Source organism: Phocoena phocoena, chromosome 16, assembly GCF_963924675.1.
Source record: "Phocoena phocoena chromosome 16, mPhoPho1.1, whole genome shotgun sequence".
Taxonomy (NCBI): domain Eukaryota; kingdom Metazoa; phylum Chordata; class Mammalia; order Artiodactyla; family Phocoenidae; genus Phocoena; species Phocoena phocoena.
The window spans coordinates 34,675,546-34,688,840 of NC_089234.1; the positions used below are offsets into that span (position 1 = coordinate 34,675,546).

At 41.9% G+C, this 13,295-nt stretch overlaps 1 protein-coding gene across 1 annotated transcript in view; it reads right to left on the reverse strand.

Annotated features, from left to right (window-relative positions):
• Positions 1–11,153, reverse strand: part of TNKS2 (tankyrase 2) — a 60,901-nt gene extending 49,748 nt beyond the window's left edge. Inside the window, exon 1 of the mRNA XM_065893814.1 lies at positions 10,669–11,153. Coding sequence (XP_065749886.1) covers positions 10,669–10,867 — 199 coding nt within the window. The 5' untranslated portion in view covers positions 10,868–11,153. The remainder of the gene's footprint in view (positions 1–10,668) is intronic.
• Positions 11,154–13,295: the final 2,142 nt, after the last annotated feature.

Sequence of the window (13,295 nt, forward strand, 5' to 3'; positions counted from 1 at the left end):
TTTTTTCTTGTGATGAGAACTTTTAAGATCTATTCTCTTAGCAACTTTCAAATATATAATACAGTATTATTAACTACAATCATCATGCTGTACATTTCATCCCCAGGACTTAATTTCACGTAACATAATGCCCTCAAAGTCCATTCATGTTGTTGCAAATGGAAGATTTCATTCTTTTTTTTTTTTTTACAGCTGAATTATATTCCATTGTGTATATACACCTCAGTTTCTTTATCCATTCATCCCTTGATAGACACTTAAGTTTTTTCCCATGTCTTGGCTATTGTAAATAATGCTGCAGTGGCTCTATTTACAATAGCCAAGACATGGAAGCAACCTAAATGTCCATGGACAGATGAATGGATAAGACAAATATCATATGATATCGCTTATAGGTGGAATCTAAAATACGATACAAATGAACCTATTTATAAAACAGAAATAAACTCACAGACATAGAAAACAAGCTTATGGTTACCAAAGGGGAAATGGGGTGTGTGTGTGTGTGCGTGTGTGTGCGTGTGTGTGTGTGTGTGAGACAAATTAGGAGTTTGTGATTAGCAGATACAAACTACTACATATAAAACATAAGTAACAAGGTCCTACTGTATAGCACAGAGAACTTTATTCAATATGTTGTAATAATGGAAAAGAATATGAAAGAGAATATATATACATATATACACACACACATATATAATACCGAATCACTTTGCAGTAACCAGAAACTAACACATTATAAATTAACTATACTTCAATTTAAAAAAAAAAGAAAGAAAAATAATGCTGCAGTGAACATGGGGGCGCACAAGCTTTTTTGAGTTAGCATTTTCTAATGAAATCCTATATAAAATTCCAATACATGTCTCGTTCACTGCAAAAATACCCAATGCCTGGTACATAGCTGGCACTCACATAAAGTTGCAAATTAACTGAATTCAATTTAAAACAATACTATTCAGGTTGAATCTGCTGCCTTCTCCTTCACAAAGACCCAAAGGAAATTACCCCCCTATTCCAGAGGCATCTTGTAGAAACAGTATGAAAAATACTGCTACATAACACATCAATGGTCACTGAAGGACAAGCAAATACTTACTAATATATTGTATATTTTAAACCCCTGTTTTGCATCTTCCTTAAAAAAAAAAAACAAAAAACTAATAACGTGCTAGAAATCAACTCCTATTAGCACACATTTTATTGACTGCAAGTACCAAAATTTAACAAGTTCCTTTCTCATGAATAGTTAGGTTGTGTCTAATCTCTTGCTACTGCACACAATGTTGCCAGGAGTAACTAAAGACAGAAGAGAAAACTGACAGTATCTGGCAACTTCTTTAATTTGGGGAAAAGAGATGACTATCAGATATCTGAGACACAAAGTAAAACAGGATATTTTGTGAGATAAGATTATTTGTTTTTGGAAATGCTTAGCTTGAGGAACAAATGCCTAGTAAGTAGAAGGTTCTGTGGATTTTGATCTAAGGAAATTAGTATGAGCTAGCAACTGACATTTTGAAGTCCTGACCATAAAGATGGTGTTTGAAGCCATGCAAGAAAATGAATGAAGTTGACTAGAGAGCACTACTAGTTTTCTGTTTTGTTGAAAGAAGTGTATTTTCTATCAAGGATCAATCCCTTCTACACTGTAGCCCTTGCTCACCTTCTCAAGGTCTTCCCACTCACATCAGTCTCTCCCTCTCCACCAGATCATTCCTGGAAGTATGTAAACATGTTCTATATCTTCCATCTTATTAAAAACATTCTCCCTGAATTTACTTTTCCATTTCTCTGCTCCCCTGCATATTCAAACCTCTAAGGATTGTCACCAGTTCTCTCATTTACTCTTCTCCCAAATCCAGTCTGGCTTCTTCCTTACAACTGCTTTCATCAAGGCCACTTACAATCTCCATGTTGCCAAACCCAAAAGACACAGGTCTGTCCTCATCTGACTAGACCTCTCAGCAACATTCGACAACTGACTACTTCCTCCCTTGTGAAACATCTCTCCGAGTTTCCATGACATTACACACTCCTGGGTTTTCCTTGTTTCATCTGTTCATTTAACAAATGATCAGGCAATATCAACCATGTAATGGACACTTTTCTGGGTGCCTGGGACATACTAGTGTACAAAACAGCCCAAATCTCTGCCTTTGAGGAACTTCTACGGAGGTGGGGCAGATGAACAACAAATGCACAAAATGAGTACGTTAGAAGGTAATTAGAGGGAGACTTCCCTGGTGGTCCAGTGGTTAAGACGTTATGCTCTCAATGCAGGGGGCCCAGGTTCGACCCCTGGTCAGGGAACTAGATCCCACATACATGCTGCAACTAAGAGCCCGCATGCTGCAACCAAAGATACCGTGTGCTGCAATGAAGATCTGGCGTAGCCAAATACATAAATATTTTTTAAAAAAGGTAATCAGAGAAAGAGTAGAATAAGAAGTAATCAGGGTGTGTGTATGGAGTGGGTCATAAAATGGAACAGGGAGGTCATCATGGGCCTTACTGAGATGGTGATATTTGATGAAAGACCTAAAGAGAGAGTGTTAGCCCTACTGACCAAATGTTAGAAGGTCAGAGTAAATGGAGCCAAGTGAGAAAGGGGTAGCATAGCAGGAGATGAGGTTAGAAGTAACGAGGACCAGCTAGAGAGGCTTGAGGACCACTGTAAGAACTTTGGCTTTTTTACTCTGAGGAAAAAGGGAGTGTCACTGCAGGGTTTTGAGCTGGTAAATTACATGATATGACTTATATTTGAAAAGAACCCTCTGGCTGTTGTGTTGAGACTAGATTTAAGGGGGTTTAGGATAGAAGTAGATGAGAGATTATGGTGGTTTGGACCATACTGGGGTGGAACTTGTGAGAATATTAAGTAACAGATTCTGGGTACTCTGAAGGTAGAGCCTGCACAATTTGCTCACATATTGGATGTGGGGTGAGGGTAAGAGTGAGGAGGTTAAGAGAGGTTGGGGCCGAGAGAGGAGTCATGGATGACTCCAAGGTTTTTGGACTAAGAAATGGAGTGGTGGAGTTGGCATCAACTCAGATGGGGAAGGCTACAGCCAAAATAGGTTCATGGCAAAAGATGAGGAATTCAGGTTTTGGACATGTCCTACTTCCCTGGGGGCTTCTTGCTTATTCCACCCCATTTTTAATGCCAGGATTCCTCAAGACTCAGTTCTCTACCCTCTTTTCCCCTCTTAGATGATCTCATCTTCTCCTATGGCTTTAAGCACCACATAGATACACAACCCGCAAATTTAAATCTCCAGTCTAGACTTTTCACCTGAATTCCAGGCTGTTTACTGGACATATCTCCACCTGGGTATTTCAAAGGCATCTCAGACTCAAGATGTTCCCTAACTTCTCTTCATTCCACCGAAACTGCCCCAGCCCACTGTCTCCAGCCTGAACTACTGCAAAAGTCTCCTTAATTGGGCCTCTCATTTCTACTCTGTCCACAGAGATCTTTTAAAGACAATCATCATACCATACCCCTGTTTAAAATAATTCACTGGCTTCCCACTGCTGCTTAGAATAAAATTCAATCACACGCCCATGGCCTACAAGGTCTGCTGCATGAACTGGCCGTTACTGCCTTCTCAAACTTCATTTCATACCACTCTTCCCTTTCTGAGCTGTGATCCAGCTTTCTTTCAGTTCATCAAGTATGCCAACCTTACTTCAGTGGTACATGCTGCCTGTCTGCTTGGACTCCTCCCTTGCTCTTTGCATCCCTCCTTTCTACTCACTGTCTAACCTGTTTAAATGTCTCCACCTTAGAAGGCATCCCTGAGCATTCTATTTACAGCAGACCATTTGGCACACCCACACATTCAATTCAGTTGGTTTTCCCCTCTCCTTCACTAGAACGCAAACTTCAGGAAAAAAACACAGGAGTTTTTGTCTTTGTTGTTCACAGCAGTATCTTCTGGCACTTATTAAAACTTGTAATTACTGTTTAGTACTTATCTCCTGGACTCTCAAGTTCCATAAAAGGGGATCAATGTCTATCTTAGTTCATCATTACTTCCCCAGTGTCCTTCACACTGCATGGCACATAACAATTTGTTGATATTTGCTGAATTAGTATTATCACGGTACGAGAAAAGGAGACTGAGAAATAAAACTAAGACAAAATGGCGGGCTTCCATGGTGGCGCAGTGGTTGAGAATCTGCCTGCCAATGCAGGGGACATGGGTTCGAGCCCTGGTGCGGGAAGATCCCACATGCTGCAGAGCAACTAGGCCCATGAGCCACAACTACTGAGCCTGCGCGTCTGGAGCCTGTGCCCCGCAACAAGAGAGGCCGCGACAGTGAAAGGCCCGCGCATCGTGATGAAGAGTGGCCCCCGCTTGCCGCAACTAGAGAAAGCCCTCGCACAGAAACGAAGACCCAACACAGCCAAAAATAAATAAATAAAAAAGCAGTTTCTTTAAAAAAAAAAAGAAAGAAAGAAAGAAAGAAAATGGCAAAGCAGAAGCCACGAGGGAAAATTTCAAGGAGGGAAAGGCCAAATCTGCTGCCACTATGCTCTGACCTGAATCTTCCTTACCACAGCCTGGGTACTGTTGACCACACTGTCCTCCCAAGTGAGCCACCCACAGCTGCCCCAGTCAATGGCTCTGCTATCCCAGCCACGCAGCACCCACCTGGAAGAAAAGCTTTTAAAAAAGACTTAGGTTGGAGAGTAAGAGAAAAGGAATCAAAATAAAGAAAAATTAGTAAAGGTACCTCTTTCTTTGGAAAGTTACTTGATGTGCCCAAGCACTTTGAGAAGGATCACTATTTCTTCGGTGGTGATCAACACATGTGCAGTAGTCAAAATGGTGACTCACAGAGTAACTTCCCAAAAAAGGAGTGTGAGGTGGGCATAGAAATAGTTGTAGTAGAACATCTAGCTGTTACAACAGATAGTGTCAATTAGGAAGATATCTGTTCCAAAGGATCAGTGATCAAGCTGAAGAAAGGTCAAGTGTAGCCTTTTGTTAAAATACCATTGAGAAGAGAAGATGGCTGCCTCAAACCAGAGCTGAAGAGAGAGAATCGATACTGATGTGTCTGACTAAACACTGAAATTGAAGTTTTAGCTAGGGAGGAGACAGGGGAAGAAAGGGTTAGGTGATTTTATCTACATAGTTACCAACAGTCCAAGACACAGATGACTTCTACTTCAATAACTGTATCAACATGATTTCCTAGCCATTAAGAGGTCTGACACCCATCTGGAGACTGACTGACCAGCATGTTTTCCAAGTCACAGTGTAAGGACTATTTATGTGTGCAGAGGTCATGCTGCTATCCTGAGACAGTAGATAAGAGTCTGAGATTTGAATGTTTGAAGCCACTTCTTGACATGAAAGGAATTATTTAGTGGGGGTCAGCAGGTAGCTAGCTCAAATTTTAAAATCTTCTACTTTTGGAAGTTTGGTGAAACCTTAGCTTTAAATGGCTTCCCAAACTCTGAGGGTTAATTCCTGATAAAATCCCCATTCTTACAGTGTCAAGAATAGTTCAAAGCACTTCTGTTAAGTACTCATTTCTTGAAGAAAAAATAGTTTTGCAAGGTATATTCTGTTCATGCTCTCACTGGCCAGGTAAAACATGACTAGGCATATCCTCAGAGTCAATGCCAATCTTCATATCCTAAGGATCTCTTTATAAAGGAATCAGAAGCCTACAGTTAGCAGTCATGGCTGCTCAGGATACACTGTGGTTTATTTTATAACTATGGAATAGCACTCCTCTTCAAACATGAAAATCCTAATGAAATCATACACTGAGTTTGAATCCACTATAAAGCACTGACAATGAAACAAAACAGGCTTATTTGGAAAGTAAATCTGCTGATCAATAAACTGTGTTACTTAATGGCAGGCATTGTCCTCTGTTCATTTCTGTTTACTGGACAAGGCTAGTATCTGGTATATAGGAGGACTTGACAAACATTTGTTTGGTGCATAGCTAATACTTTGTTGGAACAGTAAGCAAACGACCTCCACAGAAAACATGAAGTTAATGATTTGTGATGACTAAGAAAAGTAGTCTATTCAATTTCTCTTTTGTCAAGTTTCCTTACAATCTAGATGCCATCAGTTTCAGCAGTCCCAGGAACTGTCTTGCCAACCATGACTATTGTTAACAGTATCATATTCTGCTGCTCTACTGGAAACATGCTTTCAGCTGCATGGCTTCCAGAAAGCTGTGAAGCACTGGAAGTCACTACAGAGAAACCAACTTAGACTCTTAGGAAGTTTCATTGAGAGCCACGACCTCCCCCTTTTTACAGTCCAAAGGTGGAATGGGCCATTGATGATGCAGCTGGTCCAATATGAAATGACAGTGATGTCTTGCCAACCTAAAGGTAGGCTGGTGTCATGTAGGGCTTTGTCAGAAGGAAACATTCAGAAACAGAAAATGTCAACCAATGCCATGAAACAGAGAAGGCTCCTGTGGCCTAGGAGATGGGAATGTATAATCAAGCAGCCTTCAGCTTGACTTACACAGCCAGGACTCTTGTCAGATTTTTTTTAAGGAATATCACTTTATACTTCTCATTTACTATTAACTTTAGTTTACTAAGATCTAGAAAAAGTACTTCCCATGTATATTTCTTGAGAATGAGGAACACAAGGGACAAGGTTTTGCCTAGCTCAACTTGGGACAAATAATCTGGTCAGAGTGGAAGAAACTTGGAAAAGGATGCCATGGCCTCTGGGGTGATGAAATTCTGACAACCTGTATGCGGAAATGCTGCAACAAGTACTCCAGACTGGTTGTTACTGAAGTCAACTGCCTACCTCTAAATCCATCAAGAGCTGAGGAAAAAGGTATAACTCAAGTCTTGATAATATACTGGGAGATCTGATAAGTCAAAAAAATTCTGAATTCTTAAATAGACTGGTTTTTATTTGATACTGGAGTTTTCTACTGATGCAGAACTTAATTATTCCCCACAGCAAAAACCAATCCTGGAAACAAAAGTCTATAATTCTAGCCCTAGGTAAGAAATGTGGGTACATTTTGTGCATGTATTGTGCATAATTATGACGGTGACCTACAGCCAAAAGAAGGAAATGCTTTTGAAACATTACTGGAGGTCTTCAATAGCACCATTTTGGGAAAGGATATCAGTGGCAATCACAAAAGCTATTATATCTTTGGTAGCTGAGTTGTTAAAATCTACAATTGGAGGAATCATTCCACTTTCTTATACCAGTCAGAACCTGACTTACTGGTCCAATTGCCTACCCTATACAGAAATTCTTTCTACAGCATCTCTGAAAGATGCCAATCCAACCACTGTTTGGAGACTTCCAGCCAATCCCACAGTTGAACAGATTGTTAGAGGCAGTCTGACTCCTTGTAACCTTTCACCTACTAGCCCCTAGTTTTGACTGCCAAGGCCAGAGGAGTCATATCCTCTCACTTTTCTACTTGACTATCTTACACATATGTGTAGATAGAAACATTGTTTAACCTTAGCCTTCTTTCATCTCTAGAATAAGTAACTCTAGTTTTCATATCAGTTGCTTGTATAATAAGTTCCAGTTGCTCTAGTTCAATTTCCCTCTTCCAGGGGAAGAAAACAAAAAAACAAACAAACAAAAAACCCCTCTTATACGCAATTCACTTAATTGAATATAATAAAGTTAAGTCTGACTAGTTCAATGTATATGGCTGAGTAGCATACTACAAATACAGAACAGTAACAACACGCTACAAATACAAAACAAAAGTTACCTTGTTTAACTAGAACCCTAACAATGCAAGTAAACCTGTCATTCTCTAGCTACACACATATGTATCACCTCCTTTCCACCATCTCTGTACCTGAATTCCTTGAACCTAATAAATTATTTTACATATTTTCCTACTGAATGATACCTCTCTGCACACTCCAAAGAATGTTTAAGATTCTCAAGCCAGGGAATTCTATTCCTCACAGCCCAGTCCCCCGAGTTCTAAGATTCTTGAGAATACTGTGTATTTCTTTCTTTGGCTATGATGGACAACAAGATGACTTTCTCCCAAAGATTCTGTCCCTCTTCATTTTTCAGAAATGAGCTCAGAGAAGCAATCTCCTTTACTGAGATTTGCTGTTTTCTAGGGGATTATACTGTCAAGAATTTCAGATGCAATTGCTTTTAGCAAAATTAGAGCTGTAGCCTTCCTACCACCAACCTGCCTCTACAAGTTTCATTCACATCCTCTGTGTGTGTGTGTGGGGGGGTGTAGGTAGGGGGCTGGTGGCAGAGTGATTGAAGAGGGAACAATTTTTCTCGTTAAGAAGTGACTTCTTAAAGCATGCTTATCTAAGAAATGTAATCTAGACCAATAATAGGAGAAAAGTTCCTATTTACGTTGATTACTTTTTTCATTTGATAGAAGAACTCCTTTAGGACTGGCAATTGATTATTCCTTTAATCGAACTAAATATTTTAGATGAAAAGACAGACCAAATTTTTTCTAATCTGTTCTATCGTGATTCACTTTATTTTTCGTTCCTGTTCCTTGGAAATCCAAACAAAAGACAAAATCATGTCTACCCTACCCCCCAATAAAACCTCCAAGCTTTGATCAGCTTAAAAAAAAATTTTCCCTCCCATAGCTTACCCTATAATGTACAAACACAAGAAACTGCTTGGTCAGGCAGTTACATAGTCCCACCTACACTGAGCTTCCAATAACCTGCTTACATGCATATTAACATAACGAATAACTCACCACCTACGAAGAGTTCATAAAATATATTCTCCATATATTAAGAAAAATGCAGCTGGATGCACTTACTTAAAAATTAAGAAAACAGGTTCTCTCTCATTAATCTAATAATAATTTAGATTGAATTTACCGAGCTAATTAAAAAAAGTTTCTAATACACCTGAGTTTAAATGCAGGGCTTTAAAGATCTGATTTAATGTAGACTATTAGTAATTTTTATTTTATTAGTTTCATTTATACCTTGACTTCTTAAGCTTATAACCTGTACCTGAGAATTTGGATAAATTGTGAGAGGTAAGTTGGTTCCTAAAATAAGTTTTCCATTTCAGTCTAAACAAACCACATGAAATCTATGTAAAAAGTACTTTGCAATGTTGGGACAGAACTCAGGGTGGGATGGTTGGGAGGAATAAGGTCAATAAGAAGCTAATCCATAATCTTAAGCCTCTAAATATTACTATTTTCAGATATGAACTCATTAATACAACAAATTCTTGAAAGGTAGCAACTAAGATCTTCTTTGGTTATTTTTATCCCACAGATCAAGTGAACAGAATATAAGTAACACTACCCCTTGGATTACATATCGTTGGTTATGACGGTTTGCCAAATCAGTTATTTAAATGCTTACTACACGGACAAGCAGGACAATCCAAATTAGCTGAGGACAGGCAGCACTGATCATCAAAATTTTAGGCAAAATGGCCAAACAGAAGATTAGACTTTGGTATTCTTCATCTTTCCCTTTCTGCTGCCCACAGGCTGTTTACAGTTCTCCCACCGACGGTCCCCCAAACCTTCTCCCTTAAAAAGCTCCTCAATGGAAACCCAACAAATTTGTAATTGATGGAGAAAGCATACCTCCCAGGAGTATTTACATTTTCAAACAGGTACAGGTTAAAACAAACAAATCTCCCATTGGTAGAAGTGTAAAAGCAATGCCTGTGAACAAGGAAATCTTTCTTATGCTCCTCTGCTCATCATTCCTACTCCAAAAAAACCAGAGTGCTTTAAAACATACCCTTCTGCTTTTTCAAAAAATCATTTTAAACAATCATGTAACGCATCAAGTGAAAAACCAGCATTATCGGAAGTATGAGACTCTATTCCCGCTTTCAACTGTGCATGGCTCACTTGAGGATAGAGGTAATCACGATCCTTCCTCAAAGTGAAAAGTATAAATGCTTCATAGAAATAAGATGTAAATTTTAAAAAAACGTAATTCAAACGATCTAAATCTCAGAATGAGGCGAGATTAGTCCCAATTTAAATTGTAGATCCAAGCTAGAGTACCTGCACCATCTTTCCTCGCATTCTACTACTTTCCACCCCAACTTGTACGTGTCTGGCAGAGATTACCCGCCCGCACACAACCTAAGTCAGGTATCAATTCTCCCAAACTTGACTCTTTCCAGCTCTAGTCTCCAGAAACTTGCTAATGACGGCTACCCAGGTAAACCTATTAACGCTAATGTGTCAATGATCAATTAAGCTGCTGCTCTTAAATCACATCCCTGCATTTTACAAAAGCATTAAGAACGTAACCCAAAGGCTTTTTAAGAGTTACAGTGGAACGTGCAAGAACGATAGATTTTGGAGGTAATTGGCCTTTAAATCACAAGGTCTACTACGTCCCTACTCTTTCTAGTATGTAGAGGCCTTTTAGGGTAGTAAGACCGGAAGTTGGTACAGGTATTGTCGACACAAAACAAAGCAGAAAGCCCAAACAAACAAACGAACAAAAAAACCCACAGCTTCCAGTGAGTGCGGCACACTCGCCCCCTAGTCCCCACTCGACGACATCGAGATGACCAGGACCGGAGCCCCGGGGGGGAGGGCGGGGGCAGAGGTGCACTGTGTCTGGTTTCGGGCCTGCGAGCCGGGGTGCGCAGGTGGAGTCTGGGGGCGAGGCGAGGCGGCGCTGGCCCCGGTTACCTGCGGCGAAGTGGAGCGGGGTGGACTTCCTCCCCGCCGTGTCGCGGCTGTTCACCTTCTCTGGCGTCACCAGCCTCTTGACTCGCTCCACGTCCCCGTTGCGGCACGCCTCGAACAGCTCCCGGGCGGCCGGTTCCACGCCCTCGGCCGCCGCGCCCGCGCAGGCCGCGCCCCCGCCAGCACAGCGGCGGCCCGACATGATCCTGGCCGCCGCCGCCGCCAGCAGCAGCGCCAGCAACGGCAGCAGGAGCCCCGGCCCCGCGAGCAGGAGGGCGAGGCCCCCCTCAGGAGACGCGCTCAGGGCCCGGGCCGCTCGGATCCCTGCTGTCACCGGGCTTGGCGCAGTTCCATGGCCGCGCCGCCGCGCGCCTCTCGCTTGGCCTCGCGACTCCGGCTGCCCCGCGGCGGCAGCGGAGGCACCGCGAACGCGCCGTTCGACCTCCGAAGCGACGCGGAGGCGGAAGCTGGCAAGGCCCCTCCTGCCAGCTCCTCTGAGCCCTGGGAGCGCACGTGACGTCGCGCTGCGCGTGCGCACTGGTCGTAGACGGCCGGGCAGGTTTCGGCGAGCTGGGCGGCGCGGAGGGGTTTGTGGGAAATGTGAGGCGAGAGCCTCCGGCTTTGGGAGGAGAGGGGGCTTCGTCCCACCGCCATCTTTGTGGTGGGTTTTGCTGAAGTCGAGCGCCTCTGCTTATCGTCTTTTTTAAAGAATGGATTTCGTGATCTGAATTTCATTATTAAACTGAAAAGAACTCTTGAAAGTTTTCCCCCGATCTTGCATATTATTTTGGACTTCTTTTGTGGAAAATTTCCATTTTTTCAGCTTCCACAATCCCTTTTTCCTGGGGGTTTCTTTTCTGTTTCGCTTGTTTGTACACCCCCTCCCCCATCCCCACTGTCTCTTCCCTTCCCCCCGCAACTGCTAATTTGCTGTTTCTTGTGGGCCACTTCTCGGAAATGAATGAGTTGCTTGATGGGAAGTTTGGATGAGCTGCCCCAAGGTCATTTGAAGAAAATTAGGAAAGCAATGAAAGTTTGTTCCAATTTTAAATTAATAATTGAGAGGCATGGCTTAGATTAATTACTGTTTCCGTAGTTATTAGTTTAGGACTAAATGAGTGACCACTCGTAACTCCATATTATGCTGCTTTGGCTGAGGTGTGGATATACTGGTGACAAAGTTCAATGAGTTGCGATTTATTTATTTTTTTGCTATGAAACAAGAAAAGCACATAATTCTCACGCTTAAGGTAGTGATCAGCTGGGTTTCTTTAAATAAAGATTTTTTTGGTGTGGACCATTTTTAAAGTCTTTTATTGAACTTGTTACAATATTGCTTCTGTTTTATGTTTTGGGGGTTTTTTGGCCAGAAGGCATGTGGGATCTTAGCTCCCCAACCTGGGATCGAACCCACACCCCCTGCATTGGAAGGTGAAGTCTTTTTTTTTTAATTAATTAATTTATTTATGTATTTATTTTTGGCTGAGTTGGGTCTTTGTTGTTGTGCCCGGGCTTTCTCTAGTTGCAGAGAGCGGGAGCTACTCTTCATTGCAGTGTGCAGCCTTCTCCTTGCGGAGCATGAGCTTCAGGCGCCTGGGCTTCAGTAGTTGTGCTTGTGGACTCTAGAGTGCAGGCTCAGTAGTCGTGGCACACGGTCTTAGTTGCTCCACGGCACGTGGGATCTTCTCGGATCAGGGCTCGAACCCGTGTCGCCTGCATTGGCAGGCGGATTCTTAACCACTGCGCCACCAGGGAAGCCCTGGAAGGTGAAGTCTTAACCACTGGACTGCAAGGGAAGTCACTCTAGACAGTCTAATCATCTGTGAATGTGAATGTTGGAAAAAGTTTCTCCTTTTCCCACCCTAGGCCTTAGGCCTTACTGGGTTGGCTAAGACCGCTAATGTAATATTGAGTAAAAGTATTAATATTGGATATGCTTGCCTTGTTCTAGTTTTTAAAAGGACATCTAACATTTTACTGTTAAGAATGATGTTTGGGGGATTTCCCTGGTAGCCCAGTGGTAAGAATCCGCCTTCCAATGCAGGGGACGCTGGTTTGATTCCTGGTTGAGGAACTAAGATTCCACATGCCGTTGGGCAACTAAGCCCACGCACCACAACTACTGAGTTCTCGCGCCTCAACGAAAGAGCCTGTGTGCCGCAAACTACAGAGCCCACGCGCCCTGGAGTCTGCGCGCTGCAACTAGAGAGAGAAAACCCACATGCCACAACTAGAGAGAAGCCTGCGTGCTGCAACAAAAGATCCTGCACACCTCAACGAAGAACCCACGTGCTGCAACTAAGACCTGATGCAGCCAAATAATAATAAAAAAAAGCCACCACTAAAAAAAAAAAAAAAATTCTTTTCACCTAGAAGAGAACATAGGCAAGACATTCTCTGACATAAACCGTAGCAATATTTTCTTAGTCTCCCAAGGCAAAGGAAATAAAAGCAAAAATAAACAAATGGAATCTAATCAAAGTTATAAGCTTTTGCATAGCAAAGGAAACAATAAACAAAATGAAAAGACAACCCACAGACGGGGAGAAAGTATTTGTGAATGATACGACTGAAAAGGGCTTAATTTCCAAAATATACAAACAGCTCAGACAATTCAATATCAAAAAAAC